At 39.1% G+C, this 24,019-nt stretch overlaps 1 protein-coding gene across 1 annotated transcript in view; it reads left to right on the top strand.

The window, feature by feature from the left end:
* The window catches only part of ntsr1 (neurotensin receptor 1 (high affinity)), a 67,390-nt gene extending 50,998 nt beyond the window's left edge, over positions 1 to 16,392 (top strand). The window contains exons 3-4 of the mRNA XM_061074331.1: positions 4,784 to 4,868; positions 11,568 to 16,392. Coding sequence (XP_060930314.1) covers positions 4,784 to 4,868; positions 11,568 to 11,823 — 341 coding nt within the window. The 3' untranslated portion in view covers positions 11,824 to 16,392. The remainder of the gene's footprint in view (positions 1 to 4,783; positions 4,869 to 11,567) is intronic.
* Positions 16,393 to 24,019: the final 7,627 nt, after the last annotated feature.

The following is a 24,019-nucleotide window of genomic DNA, read 5'->3' as shown; positions in this document are numbered from 1 at the left end:
AATGGAGCCTATGCACTTTTTTTACATGTTTTTTTATTTTTGCAATTTGCACAAATGGCACTGCTGATTTTACAGTATTACAGGTAAATAAATGTTTGTTTGCAAATAACAAGTTAATCTGTGTCTGTGTATGAATTGCAGTACCTTAAAATTCCTTAACACATTCATAGAGGTTTCATTTAGTCTAGGTGAACGTAATGACTTTCAGAAATTGAAGGGAAAGTTTACATATTACCCTTTAGTCGAATAAATCTACTGTAGTTTTCGTCGACTATAATCTTATGATATTTCGTCAACTAAAACTAGACTAAAACTAAAACAATTTAAATGAGTAAATTATGACTAAAAATAAAATTACATTTTAGTCAAAAGACTATAACTAAAACTAAATCAAATTTTGCTGTCAAAATTAACACTGCTCCAGCCATACACTCAAAACCATGAAGTTGACATATGGTTTTGAGTGTAATGCCTCTACAATTGACGGATTGTCATAAAGGGATAAGACATGGACCTTTATTGTTGACTTGACACTTAAAAGATGGTACCATCCCTTCTTGTAGGTCGAGGCGTTCTTTTCATAGCATTACAGTTTAAAATGTAATTGAAAATAAGGACAAAACCTCATCTAAGGACAATATGTCTTGCCCAAGACCTTGTAGATTGGCCTTGGGAAAGACACTTAACCTCAAATTGCCTCAGACGGCTGTACCTGCAGTGTGTAATTGATGTGTGATAAAGACAGGGCTGTACTTACATGCACTCTATATATGCATGTGCATGAGTGAATGGCAAAATGTAAAGCTCTCTGAATGGTATAAAAATAAACTATATACCATTAACCATTTAGTGCTAAGATATTTCCCAAAAAAAAAATGTATGTATTGGTACCACCCCTGGTAATATGTTTGTGTATATTTCTTTTTCTTGGAGTAATCAAGCTCTAAGATTTCAAACTAGAGGTCCCAGAGGGATGTGACTAGCTAGTATAATGTCAGCAAAGACCCTCGTGAGCTGAAACAAGCTAGTCATAATTTGACCTATAATGCAGTCAGTGGTGGGAACTCTGGATGGGGAAGTGAAGCTGTGCTTAGCTCCCTGGGTCCCTGCACCGGACTGAAAGTGTGCATCTGTACAGCTTCCTGCAACTGCTGAAAATGCCTGTTCTGTAGTGCAATATAAACTGTCCTCTTCAGATATAGTAACTTTTCTTCTGCTTTGTGTGACTAATTGTATAGTTCTGTTTTACTAATCTATATTTATGTTTACTTAATTTTAACAGCAGTAGCAACATTGATAATTAAAATGTTGTAAAATATGTAAAATTTTGTGACATTCTAGTTATGTGTGTGTGTGACGAATTGAACAGTTGTGTTTTTCTTATTTGTATTTATCGGCTGCCGCGTTCTGCAGCATTTCATGTTTCTTTTATGGTCTGGTCTGGTGCAGGGCTTGTCCATAGATCCCCAGATCTTTGAGCAACCTTATGGTTGATGTTATGTTGCAAGGAAACACCTGCAGTAAAATGTTGGACCAGAATATAAGGTCAGGTCTTAGGGTGGCAGTTACCATATGTAATGGATACTGTAAGCCGCTGGCCCACGTTCACCAACATCCCAATCTTGGGTGTGCGACACCTGACCACTCCTGGTCAGTGGAGGAGGACCTCTTTGTCCCTGTTCCCCTTCTCGATGGCAGGGCATTGGTGGCAATACTCTTTTTTCAATTGTTGCTAAAAGACATTTGAGAACCTGGTTGTGTCCCAAGGTATACCTACCATGGGAAAGACATGGACAACCAGTCAGATTGTGCCTGATGATAGCTGAGTTTAGCATAGTGGGTGGGATTGAGTTTCGTTCAGCCACTGCTGTAGGTTTTTGGGTGAGGGAAGGACTTTTATAGGTTTATAATCCTGTATTGCTTCCATTCCGTACAGGTCCTCCCAGCTGAGCTTCCTCTTCTCTATGCTCCTGCCCCTGGCTTGCTTGAGTGACAGCGTTTGCACATCTAGCTGCTTTCATCCTGACGCTATATTTCAAGGACTAACATTTTCTGCCCTTCTGAAGGAGTTGCTTTGTTCCACAGGGGTCTACTCTGACCTAGGCCCAAACATCCTCTTCCCAGTTGAACATGGTCCATGATGTCATCATGCTGGAGTGCTGCTTTTTCCTTTCGAGTTGCTTCTTTTGGTGTCCATTTCCATCCTGTTGTCAGGGATCTTCAAACAGCTGTATTTGATTATTAAAATATCTTTATTTGGATTCTATTATTGGATAAGTTTGAACATTCAAATACTTGTGTGTGTGTGTGTGTGTGTTGATGTTTTGCATGTTCTATAGTGTAATACTGTCTTTGCAAAGTTTTGTAACATTTCTTCAGTACGTGTGACTTATTAAAATATATATTTATATTTATAAAAATATTTGTTGTTTTATCTAATTTATTTCTGGCTAGAAGCTTTCCTGGCTAAAAGTAAAGCCTGGACACCAATTTCAGCTTTATTTGAAATACTTTATGCCCATTCCTCTCAAAGCCATTTTAATCCTGTTTAGCCACAGTAAATAGAGTGTATTGAACATAGTGTAATGTGCAGTTGAGCTGCGGCCCTGTGAGGAAATGAAAGAAAAGAAGACGAGCAGACGGGAAGAGACCACCTGAATAATCTAGTTAAACACACAAGGAAGGAACCATTGATTTGAGCCTTTCTCTGCCCCAACTGCTCATCCTGTCTGGACGAAAAGAGTTGCTATTTTTAGCTCCTTTGAGACACAGGTCAGATCTCCCACTAATGCATGTTGTGGGCCTTTTCTCTGGGGTTATGGATTTCTGTGGAAGATAGTTTCTGTTTTAATGAGGAATGCTGTCATGCATGCGTGTATCTGAGTTTAAACAATCACTACTAGACTTCCTGACAGCGTCCTGAATGAGCTGGTTGAGTGTTGGAACAAAGACGAATATTTTTAAAAGAAATATTTTAAAGAGAAATTACAACTGAACAGCTAACAGTTCATATTTCTGGCAGTGGACTTTGCCACTGGGGTCTCCAAACAACAACCAGACAACTGAGACTCTTTGCTAAGTAGTAGCAGATTTTTGATACATCAAATGAACCAACATGAATTCATCAATCAAAATATAAATTGCTCTAAAACATAACCTTTTCAGGTATCTTGATTCTTGGCAGCTCAGCTCTCATCCGTGACATAGTCTTACTGTGGCTCTTTTCATGTGTCAGTCTCTCTTCTCCATGTGTGTCTCTGCCTTCAACAATATGGCAACAATATGTTAAAAAACCTTTAATTAATCAACAAAAGAACTTTTCTGTCCGTATCTCTGTTGCTGGGCAAACAATACTTTCAAAAGACTTCAAATCAATATCACAAGTATTTCAAACTTTTACCTTGAATGCTTTTACATGATTATTTAATGCACCCCTATCCCCCACTCATGAGGCGCTTCACTCAGCAATGGTCAACAAGTGACTCCTCCACTCTTTTCTAATCACTCACACCTAAAACTGTTCTTTATAAAAACCTGCTGAATGCTGAATTCATATTTATGTTTGTTATGTGCTTTATGTGGCCCCTGATAGATCAGGGCCCAAGGCTATTACCGACGTTTGCCTAATGGGTAAGTCCACCTCTGCAGCGTGGTACAAAGTACCCAGGCCACCGCTTTATTTTGCAGCGGAAACCTGTTTGTAGAATTAACCGAAATAACTTTTTAATTGATTTTATTAAATTGTACAGATTTGTTTTGAAAGGAAGAACATTTGCTTAGACACACTCTCACTCTCATACCCACAATCTGTGTCATCAGACACATGTTTTGGTAAGTGTTTCTCCACGATTGTTAGGTTTACACCAAATTCATCGTTGGAGACTGATGTCCATGCAAAAATGTGGACAAGAAAGCTTTTCAGATGTTTGCAAGTGTCTTTTAATTTGTCGTTCAAACCAGCTGTATTGTCATCTTGACATCCTTTAATTAAATGCACAATCTCCTTTTTGCTCTGTTGCTATAAAAATTCAACACAAAATTTCCCTGTGTCTTCTGTCTATTTAAAAACATAACTTTTTAATGATGTGTTGTGACCTGACACAGTCTGACTTTTTAATATTCTATTTTTTGATATTCTGACTCTGACTCCCCAGTTCAACTTCCAACATTAACAGTCACACAGTTTGAATTTTTGGTTAGTCTCTTGTCTCTTGATTAATAGATCTATTGAATGGCGTTGCATTTTGACACGGACAGGTTAAACTAATTTAATTAATAATACTAACAATAATAAAAATCGCCCCATGGGTCATGTCGGAAAGCAAACCTGCACAATAAGAACACAGCAAGGAACCTTCAAGGGACCTTAATACTGAGATTATGAATCCTTATCAGTTCCTCTTATCATGCTGGGGGTTCCAAAAGTGTCTGCCACAAAAAAAAGGGATATGATATAATGTGGTTTAGGTTTTTAACACCCAATCATCAACATGTTCTCAATGGTATCTGAACACACAGACATGGTAGATACTTCCATTCTAATTCTAATTATGCATAAAAATAAAACACAGCTTTCTTGTTGAGGCTAATGCACACCATCACCATCATTCTTTTACAACATGATGTTATTATTCTTTGTTGCATCTTACTCTTCTGAACATTGTGCATAATTTGCAAATACGGCAATTGAATAATTGCACCAGTTTTATGCTCTCAGTGTATATTGCTCCTTACTGTATCTGTCTTGCTTTATCCTTTTGGTGTCTCTGTCCCTTGTGTGCAGGAGCGGTGGTCATTGCGTTCGTGGTCTGCTGGCTGCCCTATCACGCTCGCCGCCTCATGTTTTGCTACATCTCCGACTGGTCTGAGTGAGTAATGATTCCCGGCCTCTCTTGTGGTAGAACCTCTAGGAGTTTGTTCCTTACTTGATCTCTGCAGAAACACACACCCAAGCTGCATGCACATATTGACATTCACATAACACACACATTCACGCACATGTGCACAAACCCATAACCCACAGACATACACAATCATTGGCTGTGGCCATCATCTAGGGTCATCAGTTAAGAGCGCCTGACAAAGAGGAGCAGGCCCAATACATCTTCCTGATTAGATTGCTTTCATTTAAAATTCTCATCCTCTTTTCCCTCTCACTGGCTCACTCTCTGTCTTGCAGACACAGTTTCAGTCAATTAATGTAATTGCTGGGAAGACCTCTTTCCTGGACTCTGTATGAAAACTATAAAAACTGCATTGAAATGCAGGAGTAGTGCTTTATATCTGGCCCTTCTGTCCAGCTCATATTACATCCTCTTCTCAATTGCCGACAAAATAAAACATACCGCAAACAAAGAAGGCAGTGAAGCTGTTTGTTTATTTTTTTAATATAAGAATATGTTTAAATGTACATTGTGAATTAAAGTTAATACTCTGTGTACACATTGTATCCTATTCAAAACACAGCACTTGATATCTGTGTGTCATCATCACAGTGTAAATTCTACAAGTCCAGCGATGTTGTGTAGGAGGAGCCATCCAATGTACAAGCACGGTAATTCTCAGCAGTGTAAGCAGAAGACAAAATGGGGAAAAGAGTTGCAGTATCAATGTAGTTCATTTTTAAGTGAGGAGAGTTCAAATCTGTAGACTTTGACTTGTTAGATTAGAAAGCCCACTTGAGAAAAATGAGAATGTAAAATGATGAAAGCCCTGTTATTTTTTGCTTTAGACATGCATGAATGAACTGAAGTATCTGAAACCATTTTTTTAATCAGAAATAACTTATGTTTCAGATAAAATCATGTCATGTTTCCTATTTTAAGGTTGTCAGTTCATCATTGCTGCCTGAGGAGGCACACTGAGCTTTGAACATACGCCTACTGCTTATCTGCCTGCTAAACTGTAGATGAAAGCTTCTATTCATCATTAGTTCATATGCACTTCTGTATATTTATGCACAGATTTTTTTTTTATTTCATTGCTGCAAGGCAGGAGGGATAATCTTTGTTTTTCTTTGACATGCACAGTGAGACACTTCGATCCGATTTACCTTGGAGGCAACTCAATTATAATAGTCAATTTAGTTACAATTAGTTCCAATACATGTTCATGAATATTTTTTTAGCATCACATCAAAAGCAACACCCATTCAACACTTCAAAACATGTGAGCAGCCATTTGTCTTTAAAATCAGTGGATTGTGCCGATCCTGTATTGTTGATGTTTTTCCTGCATCCCGTCTGCGTCTCACTATGTTGCCACAGGCATCCAAAGCCCTGCAGGATACAGCATAAGCATGGCTGTCATTAGGACCCCATGAGTTAACTCCCTTGCAATAGTAAAGGACGACGCTCTTCTGTTTTGCTACATTTCATAAATGCTCTGCACGATAAAGATCAGCAATAAAATAAGGTCGCCGTGTAACATTTGGATTTGGACTTCTGCCCGCTTGTTCAGATGACCTTAGCTATCAGTTTTGTGCCTACACTTATGGGGACAGAGGAAGGACAGAGACAGCCATGTTGTGGTGGATATGTGAGATGGGTGTGACTTAAGCACTATCCTGTCGGTCTGGATTAAAATGTTTTTTTTTTTTAAATGAGACTTTGCACTGGAAAATGGAAACAAATATGAAGCAATCAGTTAAATATGATAAAAAACTAAATCAAAGTAGGTTTCTCCTATAATAACGCTGTTATAGAACAATCGCATAGCTCCTAGTCACTGCAAACTTTAAATAAATATAAATGAGACATTTGTACAATAAATTGAAAAAAATTATTTATAATTATTATGAAAAACATTATGCCTTCGGTTAAATATCTGCTGCTGCATCTCTCTTCCGTTGTTTATCATTAGACATATTCAAACAATTAAATGTAGCAAATAATGCCTATGCCTGTCTGTATGTGGAACATATATTTTACGAACTGTTCAAATCATAGGGTTTAAACCCTGCATGTTTCATTCTATAAAAAACATTGACAATAAAACTGTCATCGAAGATAAACCAGGTAGATAAACCTGCATCATAGACTGTTGATGCACACAACGTCTAGCGAACAAACAATAACAAGTGACAGTATATTGTAGAGCTGTTTGAGGAAGACTCTGAAATGACATGGAATAGTTCAGCTGCTTAGCATTACCAGGCCAGCTAACAGCCCATTCCAAACACGCAGGTTGAGAGCGGACACCACACAAGTGTATTTAAATGTGCTGGGCACAATTTCCAGACATCATACGTCATCTTACTGCTTTTATCTGGTAATAAGTGAACCTAGGCTGTAAAATCACAGTCAATCAGTTCACTGGAGGTTGTTGAAAACAGCTGCTCGGGGATGGACAAACCTCATCAGGCCAGTTTATGACTGTAGTTTGAATGTTGATTGGAAGGACTATGGTAAATGTGCGATAATTGACAGTGAAGGAGGGATGCTTGTTTATTCTACAGCATGTGCAGCCTCTGTAAGTAATCAGCACACACACTTATTGCCATCTGCACCTGCTACAGTAATCACAATAGTATATTTTCATACATACTAAGCAACTGCTAGTGCAATTTTAATTCAAGGTGATTAACTGATTTCTTTATCACTTCCAACCTGACACGCACCCATCCTGCTTTGTGTAAAGACTGGCCTCTGAAAAAGCATCAAAATAACAAAGATTCTAAGTATGTGATAAAATAACACAAGCAGGGCTCAGTTTAACACTTAATGGATTTCGATGATTTCATGCAAAAGGCGGCAAAGTGTAGATGAGTGTGCATGGGGATAAGGAGGAATCGGTGTGTAATGAAGAGGCTGGTAGCAGGAAATAACCACTCAAGTATTTTTGCTTTTCTTTCCTAGTAATAGCAGTCCTCTTCGGTTAATTCCTGACAACCAGATTGGCTCAGAGTGAAGCTGCCACAAGAGGAAACTGACTCAGAATCATCGCATGTGAAAAGTCTGCACTTGAAGCGCACAGTCTGCCAGATTTTTCTGCCCAAGTCAGAATTCTACCTGAGCGAAGACTCATGGATCATGTGTCATAGTCCGTTACATAAGCAGAGCCCACAGAATTACCTGAGTATGTATAATACAAAGGTCATGTTCAATACTGTCCCTGTTGTCCCTTTCAATCCTCTCCTCATTCATCTTTAATGTGTCTCTGTATGCAGACAGACACACATCATTGACTTTCTGCACACTTCAATGATCCTTGTCCACTGCGAGAGCAGAATAGATCAATACACCAGATACTACTAACTGACATGATGCTCAGATGTATCTCCACTATCTATTAAGATGTATTGATATGTTATGACTCATAACCTTTTCCTTTACCTTTATTGTCTGTTGTTTGCATGTGTCACTGTCTTATCTCACCACTTGTTTCTGTGATAAATACTCTCCATTTAGCATCCTTCCGTAACTCCTCTGACTGTGTACTGAAAGAAATACAATGTTGTGTGTTCTCATGAGAGACACGGGGCTCAGATTCTCCAAGAAGTGATGAGAACATGGGCACTAAAGGGACATATAGATTGCAGCATGTTCCCTGGGAAATCATCTGCTCTTATCACACCGAACCTCATCCACTGTATTGCCTGTTCTGACTTGTTCACACATTTGATCAATCTTAACTTTTGTTTTCATTGATAAATTGCTGTTCTTCAACAGAGTAGGGTTCGGTATCCTTTTATTTCTTCCTATACCGGTACGTTGCTTTTCGGCTTTTGCTCGGATATTTGCTGCACTTCCCGGTGTCGGAATCCTTTTTGTGTAAAAATACAGCCACACTTTAGAATGCTTGGCCTGAGGTCATTTGTTTCCTACTGCCAGAAAGAGTGTGATGAGAGTGTGATGTTACCAGAGTCGAGTGTAATGTAAACTTGGCATGTGTAGTGCTGTTGATGCTGCCTGGACGAAGGGCAACTATTTCAGTACAGAACTCAGGCACTGACATGAGGTACCAGATAAGTGCTGGCTGTGTACCAACCCTACAGTGGAGGGTAGATTTTTGATCCTGATTATGACTGAATATTTGTTTTATTGGTGAAATGCCTGTTTAACAAGGCACTCAGGCAGGCAGCCAGTTGGAAGCTGACATCCCTAGTCCTAGCTTAGGTCACTTAGCACTACCTTTATTATTCCGTGTCTCCATGTTGCAATGTTTGGCAGTCTGGACAGTTTCCATCAACAAAACTAGACTCTTCGGACAGAGACAGGTAACACGAGACACCCCTCATTGGATAGGATTTTACTAAAATGGAGGCCATAAATGGGCAAATTATATGTTCAACAGCCATGCACAATTCATGATTTATAGAATATTTAAACGTTGTGTTCTCTAAAAAAAATGGAGAAAATATAAAAAATAAGCAAATTGTCATATTTATTGTTATTAAGCAAGTCACTCCCATGACTAAGTGATTAGTGTTGAAAGGACAGGCACACTTCAGTGGCCAATCAGATTTCAGGTCCCCTGGTCCTGCCCCTGTAAACATTTAGTGCAGGATCGGCAATAATCCAGTTTCCATCCAAATTTATTGGATATATTTAGTGCCATATAATTTTCTCCTATTTTGTGTGGCTCTGTTATTTCTCCTCATCCATCTCTGCAACTCTCTATCAGAGTCAGATCAGTCAATCCAAACAGCTGTTCTGTATTGGAGAGCATAAATTGATTTTATATTTTATGTTGTCCATGCAAAGGAAAATTTGATTATTGGTATCCGTTTCAGACTTGCCGAAGACTTGTTCTGTATTACGATGACATTTATAACTCGTTTGTGTGTGTGAATCATTATTTACATCAGTTTCTCGATCCCTTTCCTTTCACTGTAGCTTTTACAGAAGACCTGTAGTACAAACTTGGAGAAGCTTCTTCAATAGTTGATTTGTTGATGGCGTTCAAAGCATTTCTGGTAGTGTAACAGTGAGGCCTAAAATTAACAGTGACATCTTAAGAGAAGATTTTGAGTTAGTTTGAAACAAATCAAACTAAAAGTACGCACTGTAGACTTCACTCTCTCTGGTTGGCTAACGAAATCTTCTTAGTCTGTCAATTCTCATCACAAATGTTCTTAAGTATCTGCGAGTGGGGAAAAAGAAAGATATGATTTCCACTCATTCAAAAGTTTAATGAGGAGCGGGTGGCCTCAGCCTTTTTGTGACCATGTGTGTCAACTTTGCTGTAGGACACACAATCTTCATCTAAACTAACTTATAAGTGTTGGCTCACGCTGGAAATGTTATAACGTTTTTTTGAAGCAAACCTTTTGTGTCCACAGCCTTCCAACCAAAGACAGAGTGAATACCAAGGCCAAACAATCCTACACATCATTGTACAAAGTACTACAGAAATACGTCAAACTTTTTACATCACGACCATAGCACTATTTTCAAATAAATTTCCAAATGCGTTGTTCTTATGGAACAGCACAAATAACACTGTTGGTTTAAATGTTAATGATAAAGTGGAACAATAATCTGGCTGCAGTTCACCACCTCACGCCACCTTGCGCGAAAAGTGGTGTACGTATCTTTCAGGCCCAGTTTTGAGCAAACGCAGTGGTTAGAAATGTTGTTAGAAATCAGAATCAGCTTTATTGGACATGTATGCATACATGTTTCTACACCGTTTTCGAGTAGCTGTGTGAACATGATGCCTCCTGGACTTCACTGAGGAAGCGCTGACGTCACACATGGTGTTCACAGCCACAGTACTAACATTGAGCACCACATTTTGATTTGGTGTTGGTTTTTATTAGTTAAAGTTGAGAGCAGGTCTGCAGGAGAGTGGAGGAGGACACAGGAAACTCCAGCACAATACAAACCAACCTTCAGATAATTTTGCAGCTGTTGACAAGAGAGAAACTCTGTATTTTCACTGTCTGTTTCCACTCTTTTTCAACGAAGTAACTTACCGGCTGCTTCACATTAACGCTCTTCTGATCTCACTGTGTCACTTTGAGTGCGTGAGTTGGGGCGGACCCCCAGGCCTGTGTGAGTGTGTGTATGTGTGTGTGTCCTCTCCTGCTTAGGAGTGCCAAAGTGCCACCTTTCCTTAGGCAATTGCCTAGTTTGCCAATATAGACGCAACGGCAGTGCCTCTTACTCACTTACCGAGGGGAAGTGTTGTATCTTGGTAACTAAAACGTACATGTTTTAGCTACCAAGAGCTGCTTGTTCAAAAGCTTTAAATAAAAGTGGACTGCGAAACAGCTAAGTAGCTATAGTTTCTTCAAAGCTTCTGATTGAAGCTATTCCATCAAATTAACTGTGTTAATGGATTTATTTTCCATTTAATTTCTGCTTTCAAAGGGAGATTTCCAGAAATTTCAGTCTGGTTGAGTAAAGCCGCAGGGGGTTGTGGCTCAAGGAGCATTTGAACAGTCTTTAAGAAAGATTGCATGCCAAAAAAAAATCTTAATTTTAACACCTCAAGTCCAATAATGCAGTAAAATTGCTAATATTTCGTCAGTGTTTAATAGGCAACAGATTTATAAATACTGTGTTATAACAAATGTTAAAAATGCCAAGTAACATTTCTGCTTTGTTTGTGTCATTTCACAGTGACTTGTATGACTTCTACCACTATTTCTACATGCTGACCAATGTCCTGTTCTACGTCAGCTCGGCCATCAATCCCATCCTCTACAACCTGGTGTCAGCCACCTACCGCCAGATCTTCTTCTCCACCCTACGCTACTTCTGTATGCCCTGCCAACATAGGCCCAGGGGGCACCCCCACCCCTTGAACCGCCACTCCATTAGCATCTCCAGCAACCACACCCTCTGCACCAACATCATCAAAGAGACGGCTTACTAAGTGTGGTGGAATACACTTTGGCTGTACTATAAACCCATCAGCTGCTGCATGGTGTTTACTGGTCCGACTTTAAGGAAATTCTGGGACAGGGCTGGAGACTGAACAGGGGACACCATTATTGTCATGTAGGGTCAAATGCTCACTCTGAGACCGTGGTCATTCATTTCAGACTTTGTACATTTTCTTGTGAGGTGTAACATCCTTATTAAGCATACCATGAGTTTGTATTGTAAAAAGAAGAATGAAAAAAAGAAAGGAAGGTGGATTTCAAAAGAGTTAATCCTTAACATCAAACTGATAAATGGGTGTTTTGTACAATGTTTCTATATGTACATGTAGAACATTTTTAGCAGACCAGTCATTCTCACTTGCTTGGTGCTAATTAATGTTTCAGTGTCTTTAAGAAAGAACTTTAAAAAGTATCCTGAAAGTAAGAATGGCCTCTGGCAAAAATGCTGCAAAACTTCAGATGTAAGCCTCTAAGTAATTCAGAATGGGCATCTGTGGATAATCCTTGCTTTGATGTTAGAAAAAAGGTGGATGCAAAGAGTGGCCATTTCTCATCCTTGTGTCTGAGTTGCACTTACAGCTGTGTCGGAAGAATCTCTTCCATTTTCGTCCCTCTCTTCATTTTATCAGGATTGTTTTTGATCAGAAATGTAATAGTTTAGAGGGTATGTCCAGGTTATTCTAGAATGGAGACAATTTGGCAGGTTATCTCTTAAAACTCTGAAATATAAACGCTATGGGATTTCCAGAGAAAAACATAAAAAACAGCTTTCAGAGCTACAGAAGTGGCTGCAATTGATTATTTGAAGGATTCATACAAATCAATAGTGACCTTGAGGAGTAATTAACATATGTTACAAACTGTGCTAATTTTACCAGCTATTTTTAGTTTGATCTTGAGATTCAGTCATATTTAACCAACATTAATATTTTTGAGTCAGTTTAAAAAAACTGAATGAACCTTGGCTCAGTCTTAAAATGTTTGGGGTAAAATTTCATAGAGCTGGTTGTTACAGTGGCAGCCGATGTAATCTTATGGGGAAACTGCGACAGTCCTTAAAATGTTCACTTAAAGTGATTTTTTTTCACCAATAGTTTGGCAACATTACACATGCCTCGCTAAACTAAAAATCGTACTCTCAACTCTGCAGCAGCGGGTTGTCCCTCTGCTGCTTGTAGACGCTCTCTGTTTTTGTTCACTCTTCAGTTTGAAGGAGCTCTTTGTCAGTACACTCAGGCTCCAACAAGTTGTGACAACCATCAAATTCAAATGCTTCATTGACATTGTCCATCAGAAAAAGATTCAGCCATAACAGTTTTCTCCGTAAAATCCAAACTCCACTCTCCAAATCTCTTTCTTACTCTGACTTTCATTCACGTTACCACCTCCTTCTTCCCTCAACAGACTTGAGGGTCAGACGTTTTGTTGAGCGAGATGGTGTTGCCAGATTCTTAGAAAAGACCAAGAACTTTGTTGGAGGATAAAAAAATAAATTGTGGACTTTTAGTTAATTTTGTGGACTGTCGCAGTTGCCCCATGAGAAAAATTTGCCTTTAAGGGACGCTTGCAATATTAATCAATCAGAGAGTAACAAGAAAAAAATAAAGTTTTCAAAATGAAAAAAAAGCTTGTTCAACAGACCTGCAATAAATACTGCGGTTTAGTCAGCCTGTTGTGTTGTTCTATGTTGTGTTGTGGTTGTTTTGTAACAGTAAGTGTTTATGATAGGTTGTAAACTACCGTTAAATTACTTATGTAAAAAACATATTTGTAATCTCTTTGCATACAAAGCAAGACAAGAGCCAGACAGAGCCCAAGTCAGTCTCCTTCATTATGTACTGTGTTTGTTTAATAATCAGTAGATGTCACAAATTCACTTTATTTAGCTGTCATAGATGCCCTCTAAATCAACATGACCTGAAATTAAGTGTATGGAAAAGTTGTTGTGTTAGATGTTGTCTAACATTTCTGCCATTTAACAATGTCCTATTGTTGTAAGATGAATTACAGTAGATAATAACAACACTGCTGTGAGGTAATATGTCTTTTCTCCATTGCTGTTCTTTAAGAAAATGAATTGCTCTTCAACATCGTTCCAACTCCAACACAAGCCGCTTAGTAACACTCGCCTTTATACTGAAGTAAACAGAGAAGCCACAGAATTTGGTAATAGGTGGACCAGAAACCAGAATACACCTGCATTTAAACTCTTTTGCCACTACGATTGGGAGGTATAATTTCAATGCGACTCACAGACACCTACGCACCTAGAGCATTTTGAAAGAACATTTTCAAATTATTTATACAGGATAGTGTTTTAATAATGGTCTTATTTCAATGTAATGGAAATGAACTGAAGTGCATTTCCCTCTCTCTACAAATTATTATTAGACCAGTGCACCATGCCAGTAATCCTAATAATTGTGTCTGATATGCGCATCTCATGATTTATGCCCAGTGCCAGTGTTCATTACCATTGCGAGAACATTGTGCCCTTTATTCAGTGAGGCAGAAAATAATTATCTCGAGGTGGAGGAGGCCACATGCCTTCATTTAATGTTTACCATTCTTATTAACTGTAACCTCCATCATTCCAGATCTTAAAGTGTTAAGGTTTATTTACCATAACCATGGTCAATGCTGCTGTAGGAATGCCTAGAATAAAATACTTTGTACGTCCAAATGCATTGAGATGAAAAGGAGCTGTCATAGAGAAGGTGGAAGATCTGCTGATCGATAATGGCGTAAGCGTCTAGACATGGTTTCCTCAAAAACATAATGGTCCTGTGTCTGAATTGAAAGAGAGAAGGTCAAACGCTTGGCTGCCGCATGAGGTCATTTTACCTGTCATTATAGAATGTTACATGAAGACGTATGGATTTTTATAATTTTTATGTTATTCAATGATCACCTCAGCTCAAACTTTTTAACCACACGTTATTTTCCATAGTGATCTTTCCATCACTTCAACCATACTGTAGTTGCTTTTTGCAGACATTGATTTATTGCTATGAACCTAGATTTGGTCAATGACCTTAAGCAGAAGTGTTCAATACCTTTGGTATCTACAGCTCATGTACTACATCATGCAATATGACAGTATTACCATGCCCACAATGTTTTTGACTACAGATAACAAACCTGAGCTACTCTGGTTGTACAGGCACCATGTTGTACAATATGTGTTATATGTTCTAAGCTAAGCTGATTCTTGTCAGGTAATTTCTACCCTGGTACATCAAAATTAATTCAGGCCTATGGGGCGCCGGCTTTTTAAAATGGGTCATTAAAATCATATGAATTGAAATAGGCCAAACTTTCCCCTGTAAGATGTGACAGGTGCTGCTGTCAGTACTCTGACTCATAGGCGTGTGCAGTTTACACCTCAGTCATTTAATGTCTTTCAAAACAAACATGTGGGATCAATGAATTAACAGCACTTTTATTGACAGTTGTTATTTAACTGGTGGTGAGAGAACCGAGGCTGTCTCCAATTTAGAAGAGTATATACAGTGATTTGCTACAAATGGAAATCAATGGACTTCATTATGAAAGGCTGTAGCAATGATATAGCAGCGGGATCATTCAATTGTAACGCTCGTGTTTCTGGGGTGATACATTTCAATATGCTTTGCTGTTTGCTAAGTCAGAGACCAAAGGTTGTACATCAGTGTATTCAGTGCAATTGATGGATGAATGGATTTTATTCACCATGTTTGTTGCTTCCATTTGACAATTAGCACTAAAACAAGTATCCTTGAGGCTAATGGGAATTTTGAGCTGACATGGTGTTAGATGAGAATTCAGGGAAATGCAGCTAGTTATTACACAAATGTCAATACAATTAACGATGACCCCTCCAGGCAGTTGTTGAGATATGTCAGTCTGGATTTAAATCAACCAAAAGGAGGTTAAGTTAATACTAGTCTTTGAATTTGGTATCTATTACAGTAAAGTTTGCCCACTGAAACTACAACATACCCCAGCACTTTTGCTAAACTGTATGGATACTTGAGACTCCTGCCACCTTCTCAGTGCACATCACAGCAGTAACCTACCAAAACAAGCTCAACATCTGTGTTTTACTTTTATATTCTGCAATGACTGGTCATTATTATAATATTAATTGTTGTTGGTGACAGTTATTTGCTGTGCTTTGTAATGGTTGATATACAGTAGCTATGTGTTCATGTACAGCATCTGTGTTTGTAATCTGTGGAGCCACTTTACTGGATATATTCTCTTTTATTGACTTCATTCAGGCCAAACATTCAGTTTCCTTTTTCAACAGGTTCTCCAGACAGCTATAATGAAAAAGATACTGTATATCCCTTAAAATGTGCAAACTATTCCAACTGCACATGCAGTAATAGTTATGTTCGCTGGACTTGGCAGTACAGACCTGCACATGGATGAATTATGAGTTGAATGTAAAAGGTAAATAGTTTGTATTTATATAGCGCTTTTCTAGTCTTGATGACCACTCAAACGTTTTACAGTAATGTGTCTTGGCCTTGTGCACACTGTATTCAAATAAATATTTTGCTTATTTTACTTGATTCAGATCACCTATGTTAAACTCTATATCACACATTTCTCTTGTAAAGTGTTATTTTATTTCAATATAAAAATAATTAAAAAATAGGATGATGTTCTGACTTTGATGATTACTGGATTTGTCTCGGCTGTAGTATTCCTGGCACAGGGTATTTCATACACACACAGTCACACACAAACACTTCATGACTTCAGAGGACAGTACATTGACTTACTTAGATTTTCTGGAGATTTACACTAATCTTAACCATAATTTGTAGTTACCTAGCCCTAATCTTAACCTCAACCATACACTAGCAGCAGCCTGACCAACAAAACCATATACCTAACAAAAATGGGGTGAAGCCAATTTGTTCTTGTTTATAACAAGACAGAGACATTTATTCTCATAACCAGCTTGAGAAATATAATTTGGGAGCTTGGACCAGCTACGATTTCAATGGTTTTTTTTGTGTTCTAAATGTAGCTGCTAGTGACTGTTATCTGTGTTCCCCTACTACGCATAAGTGATTGACAGCTGGGTACATGTTTCCAAGAAAAACATATGCCACTTCTAAAAAACAAAACCTCTTGAATCAAACTGCAGTTGTCAGCAGTGAAAGCAAGGCTGTATGTTTGGGTGTCTACTGTCACCCTGAGGCACTGGAGAGCTCATTCTCTGCCACATCAGAAAAAATAAATGCTTTAAAAGTCATGAATTAGGTTTCGGGTTCAGCTACTCTCTTCCTATTTCATATTTCTCAACCAGATTAAGTTTAATAAAGAAATTTCCATCCAGCAATTATGTCAGATTGTATGTGTGCATGCCATATTTAAAGTTTACCATTTTTTAAATGTCCATGCATAGACCTTTCATTTACCCCTATTCTAGTTCATCCAGTTTGATAAATAGGGTCCGCCTCCTCGCTGTGCCATTAGGAGCTGGATGTGGAATTACAATTCTCTCCCTTGTCTCTCCCTGTCCACTCTCTGGTCCATTCTGCCAAATGGAAATTTAAGCACAAGGCAGACCAAATTCAAGTCCATATATCACTTCTAATGACCAGGCAGAATTCAAGTGGCTGCATTTGAATTGCTTTATCACAGCAGGCCGCTGTTCACACATGCACACAGACACACACTTGAATGTGAGGGAAGAGCTTTCAATCCATTAAAACAAGACTTATAATAAAACCATTTGTCCAAACAGAAAAACAGCATCTCATTCAGTGTCTTGTTGACTTGTCTTTCCTTTTTCCTTCTCTTCTTTTCTTCCCTTGGTTATTACTATGTCAACCTCATTTTAATTTGATACAATCAAACATACCTTATGGTCCTTTCTTTGTAAATAAACAGGCTGTGATATACATTTACCTTGTATCTGCAGTCTGCAGAAATGTGTCTCATGTCAACCTGTATGCAAATTATGTGTAACCTTGAGCACATAATGATGTAATTCATAAGATATATTCCAAAATATATAAAAGGCCAAAGCTGACTCGATATCTGGCCTTCAGCATAAATTCCACCTGGTTCGAGTGAAACATGGGCTTGGAAAATTCCACATATAAGAAATGGGTCGAAGCTTTGTGTGGCTGAGAATAACCTGTTTCTTCCATAGAAGGGACCATAATCCCTCCATTCTTGGTCTGTCACTCACATGGCGAGTTCTCCTCACCCAGCTCTGGGGAACACCTGAACACATTCCTGCAGGGGTAAGCTGTTGTACGGTAAAGACTAATGTTAGGCTTGCTGGTCTGGATGAATTGCATGACAGTTTACAAAGAAGCCTGGCAGGCAGTGAGCAGTGATGCGCAGCATTTTGTAGCCTGGCTGAGGAGTAAAATTCATGATGATGCATTACAGACCATGGGGAAATGAGCATTGTTACTCAGTAACACCGATCTATCCCAGAACCACAGAGAATTCCCTTGAAATAAAGACAATCATAACAGACTCTTGTACATAATCTCTTTCACAGAGACTATATACAATATTAAGATTAAGATACATTTATTTGTCCCAAACACATGCACAGACATGCACAAGCACGCTCATGCAAGGAGGGAAATTTAACCTCTGCTTTTAACCCATCTGGTGCAGGACACACAGAGCAGTGGGCAGCCATGTACAGCGCCCGGGGAGCAGATGTTGGGGGAGTAAGGTGCCTTGCTCAGGGGCACTAGACAGGGTAGGGAGAATCCTCTTGGATTTTTGGACAGATCAATCCAGGTTTGTCTTTTTGTTGTTTCTCCGTGGAGTCGAACCAGAGACGAACCAGAGACCTTTTATGCCCATAGTCCATGTCAACCCTGCCTGGTATTAAAGACCACTTCTTTTTAAAAACTAAAGTTGTTCGAGTTGTGCTTTTGGGTCAGTTTTTTTTTTATTGGGTCGTCATAGCGTCATTAGGTCATAGAAAAATCTAATCATGCTGACGGATTAATCCATAAAAAGTCGATAGGTTGCTCTTCTTGTTAGTTCAAGATATAACTGTTGCAATAAACTTAAACCACTGTGTCAGGGCCGGCAGAAATGGCAGGCGTGGACCCAATAGCAACGACACAGAAGCAGACTAGGATTAAGCAAAGTTCTTGGTTTATTACGAAGCAGAGGTCAAGATCCAGGCAGACAGTCCGATGCAAACAGAACCAGTAGGGAGTAGGCAAAAGGGGTATCCAGGAAACAGTCGAGGTCAGGAGCCAGGTGGTCAGTCCAAAGGCAACAATGTCCGACAGGGAGTAGGCGAGAGAGAGGTCCAGAGAACAGGCAGGTAGATCACAAGGAGGTCAGGCAGGCGATAAGTAAGGTTGGTAAACGCTGGAAGGTAAGGTACGAAACACTAACGATCTGGCAGTGGACAAAGGAAACTGGCAGGCAGATATACTGGTGGTAACTAATGAGTCGATTGGAGACAGGTGCGTATGTGGGTGGAGCCGGTGTGGAAGTGCAGAGCAGGAGAGGAGTGGCTGACTCTGAAACGACACAGGGATTAGTATATGGAAATCTGACAAGTAGAAACATTAATAGGAAGGTGAATTCGTGACACACTGTTAGAATTTTTAATAAAGTGCTGAGGTTATTGAATGATCTCCGTTAGGGATTTAGCAGATTTTTTTTTACGATCACCAGTACTCAAATAAATACCAGTACTATACAGTATGAAGCCGTCCATCTTCCGCTTTTCAAAACAACATGACATATTTGACAGATAAACATTGTAACTGTCTCCCACATCTTCCTCTATTTAACAGCTTATCTTATTGTCTGCAGTAGTGACACAAAGTTTTAAAAAATCATGAATTTCATTGGACAAGCAGAAGTCTTTGTGCATAAGAGTTAACTTATAATTCTGTTGAAGGATACTTACAAATCATATTCTTCGATCTGAGTCCAACTAAAGCGGCATAAATTGCCTTCAGGAGAAGGAGAGTCAGCCACGCTCCATATTTCTTGCTGTCCTTATTTCCCTGACTAACCGAGTGTATGAGCCATAACTCTCCTTCGCCTCTTCATCCTCCTGCAGGTAGACTTTCTTCACAGTGAAGACAACAACACAACCTGGCAGACAATCATCTTGAAGCACCCAAAGAAACATGAATTAATGCAGAAAAAAACAAAAAGTGTGTGAGCAAAGGATTTACAGTCGAGAGAGTAACAGGGAAAGCCTAAGTGGATAAACAAAGTGGAAGAGATCCAGACAGACAGACATACAGAGAGAGGGGGAGAGTTGGAGATAAGTGTTCAAGCGTATGAACAGCATGTTACTGCCCAGTCACTGGACGTAGGTAAATCAACACAGGAGGCATCCAAATCCAGTCCCTGGGAATTTGTACAGCAGATTGTTTTAGAGCCAACACAGGAGCTTAGAGATGGCTTTCCCACAGGTTTCCATGAGGGAGCCGTCGCTCTCATTAGCTGCAGCTGCAGAGAGGAAAGAAAGCAGTCAGATAGAATGGCCGGGTCACGGACACAACACTCAACATTCCTCACTATTCTGTCAGCCGACACAGTTTCACAAATTGCCAAAAACTAAATCACGGAAACATTTTTTACATCCGACACAGAATATCATAGGACTAGAATTACCAAACTGCGGTTGTCTGACTCCGCTGACCAGTTCAGTTACTGTGTGCATATTTCAACATTCTTATTTTTCCAGATCATATAAGGTCATTGTGACCTTTGATCACAGAAACATAATCACTTTACATTAGGGTCCAAGGGACAACTGATCAAAAGTTAAAGAAATTCCCTCAAGCTTATTTGAGATTACACATTCAAGAGGCCAAAATACATACGTTTTTTTAAGTAACTGGGACCTTGACCAGGGAATCTAATGAGTTAATCAGTGAGTCCAAGTGAATTGTACCAGATGTAATAAAATTCCTCATGGGCAGTCCTTAAATATCACAATCACAGGGATGTGAGGTCATTGTGACCTTTACTTTTGACTTTCAGGTACCAAATGAACATTAGTCCTAAATGTAAAGACATTCCCTAAAGCTGATGTTAAAATATCATATTCAACAAAAACATAAACATACTTTGTGAGGCCTGTGTGATGTTAACGTTTGACTATTGTTAGAATTGAATATTTAAGCTGATGTTTGGGTCTGACTGAAACTATTTGGAATAAAGAAAGGGGGGAAGCATGAGTAGTTTTAGTTAGATATTATGCCTTCATACAAATGATTTTAATAACTGTTGCCACTTGCCACTAGCCTAATTCCCTTAGATTCATTCAACATCATATAGATTTCTAACAGCTGTCTGATAAGTTCTGGGGTCAGACAGAGTGACTTTGTTGACTTAATTTTGTTTCGTTGCTTTGGTTTCGAGGATCCTAATGTTTACACAGTCAGGACATGTTTTGATGAAGCAGAAACATAATAATCTTTTCTCCAGTCATAAACTCCACTGCCCCTCATGGCATCTGCTGGGTCAAGGCCTTTCAAGAAGTGAACAAGTTGCCGAGCAACTATCAAAGGAGGAGTGAGATTGGGAGTGTCTCCTGTGCACCTACGTATTCCAAATTCCAGGAGGATGGCCTACGCACTTTCAGGGAGGAACAACCAAGATCTCCTGTCATAAAATAGACAGGCGCCGGCTGTTTGGCGCTCTGATACGACTCAAGACTGTCCGGTACTGCTAGAGTACCAGGCAGTGTGTTGGATGCCCAGTGCTTTGCTGATTCATAACCTGTTCATTGCTTTCTAAATAAATACTTGATTGAAGAAAACCGAGTTCGGCTCATCTTCTCATATATAGGATAAACGAACACGCCTTACACTATTGGCTACCAAGATGAAATCCAAGTGAATGTTTTTGCCGAATATGAAAGAGAAGCCTCAAGGCAAAAAATGCGCTTTGTGAGGTCACAGTGACCTTGACCTCTGGTCCTTGGGTCGTCAAATTCTATTTAGGCCATCCTGTAGTCTAAATGAAAGTGTGTGCCACATGTAAGGATATTCCCATTGGGAATTCATGATATACTGTACCAAATTTGAAGACATTCCCTCAAGCTGATCTTAAGATATCACATTCAAGAAAAACATACTCTGTGAGGCCACCCTGACCTTGACCTTTGGCTGCCAAAATCACGTGATTCAATTCTTGACTCTAAGTAAATGTTTGTGCCCAATGTGAAAGCTTGACGGCATTTCAGATATATCACCTTCATAAGGCCTTTGACCGCCAAAATTAGGTCATCCTCGACTTCAAGTCAATATTTGTACCAAAAAATTTCCCTCAAGGCATACTTCAAGAATTCCGTTCACTAGAATTGGGCGGACTGGCAGACGTAAGTACAAACGGACGGACGGCTGGACAACCCGAAAACACATACCACTGGGTACATTGCTAGATTACGCAAGAATTGCAAGGTAACACAGAAGTATGTCTGGTAACACAAAAGTATTGCATGGTAATACAAAATGTATTATGAGGTAACGCAGAGGTGATCCTCAGGGGCTCCGTGCCATTCAAACTGACAAGATGTTGCAACAGTGAGTGTTATAATTGTTGAGGACAGGTAGAGGAGAGAAAATACTGCATGAACAGACCTCTCTATAAAAAAAGGCACATTTTCAGAAACAGGAAAGCATTTTATTGACTAAATGATCACACAATCAAATGTGATTGAATGGTGCTTGTGTTCTCTCACTGTGCATGAGAAAGGTAAATGTTGAGGGGCTTGACATAAGTGTGAATAAAATCAACAAAGATGTCAATATAAAATGTCTGCTGTCAGATTACAAGAAAGCATTGTATTGACTAAATGATGTCACAATCAAATGTAATGCTCCAGTAATCTTACAGAAGACCTTTTATATTGACATCTTTGTTTAACTACACATTGTTGATCTTTTTCGAGCCGGAGCTCATATCATTACTTTGCTCATGAGCAGTGAGAGAACACAAGCACCAAATGGGTGCTCAGTAAACATGAGCGAGCAGCATGGCAGGTGGCGGAAGCTGCTATCGACTAGGTGTCAGATGACAAAGTCCTGTGGTGACAGCTTTCATTCCTGATATGTCATGTCCATTGATCAGGTCACGTCAGTATACATGGAGGGGTTGACTGATTAGTCGTGTTGCAAACAATCAACCTGATATGCTGTATAAATGGAGCTGGCCGGGCATATTGTTAAAACACAGAGCCGGGCAGATGATCTCTCTTGACTTTTCTGTTTTGAAGTCGAGGAATTTAGAGAACAGGTTTCTGTTTCATAAAGGTCTTAAACAAATTAAAAGAAATGTGTAAAACATAGTCAATTAGCTCCGTGGTATAATTCCAAGACACATGAGTTGAAACAAATATCAAGAAAATTAGAAAGGAAGGAAGTGGCGCTCCAGCAACAGTGTTGAAAATCTCCTAGACTGGAAGAGTAGTGTTAAAGAATATAAAAAGGCTCTCCACAAAGCAAGAGCTGCCTATTATTCAAAACTAATAGAAGAGAATAAAAACAACCTAAGGTTTCTCTTCAGCACTGTAGCCAGGCTGACAGAGAGTCACACCTCCACCGAACCCAGTATTCCTCCATCCCTAAATAGCAATATCTTTATGACCTTTTTTAATGATGAAATTCTAACTATTAGAAATAAAAGCAACCATCTCCTGCCCTCAATTGGCACTAATACCCTCCCAACAACAGAGATCTCAGAAACGGCTGAGAATCCTTCCCATTACTTAGACAGCTTCTCTCTGATCACCCGTGATCAGTTTACTAAAATACTCTCAGGTTCTAAACCAACAACCTGTATCTTAGATCCGATTCCAACTAAATTACTTAACGAAATTCTGCCCCTAATAGATAGTTTGTTACTTAACACAATAAATCTGTCATTATCATCAGGTTATGTACCACAGTCTTTTAAAATAGCTGTAATCAAACCCCTACTCAAAAAACCCACCCTAGACCCAGAGGTTTTAGCAAATTACAGGCCAATATCCAATCTCCCCTTCCTCTCTAAAATCTTAGAAAAAGTTGTAGCCAATCAGCTGTGTGAGTTTCTCCAGGAAAATAATATATATGAAGACTTTCAGTCTGGGTTTAGAACCAATCACAGCACAGAGACAGCCCTGGCAAAAGTCACTAATGACCTTCTAATAGCTTCAGATCAGTGTCTGTCCTTGTTCTGTTAGAT

The sequence above is a fragment of the Limanda limanda genome, chromosome 7 (genome assembly GCF_963576545.1).
Source record: "Limanda limanda chromosome 7, fLimLim1.1, whole genome shotgun sequence".
Taxonomy (NCBI): Eukaryota; Metazoa; Chordata; class Actinopteri; order Pleuronectiformes; family Pleuronectidae; genus Limanda; species Limanda limanda.
Note: the sequence above shows the minus strand (reverse complement) of the source record. Positions and strands in the feature narration are given on the sequence as shown.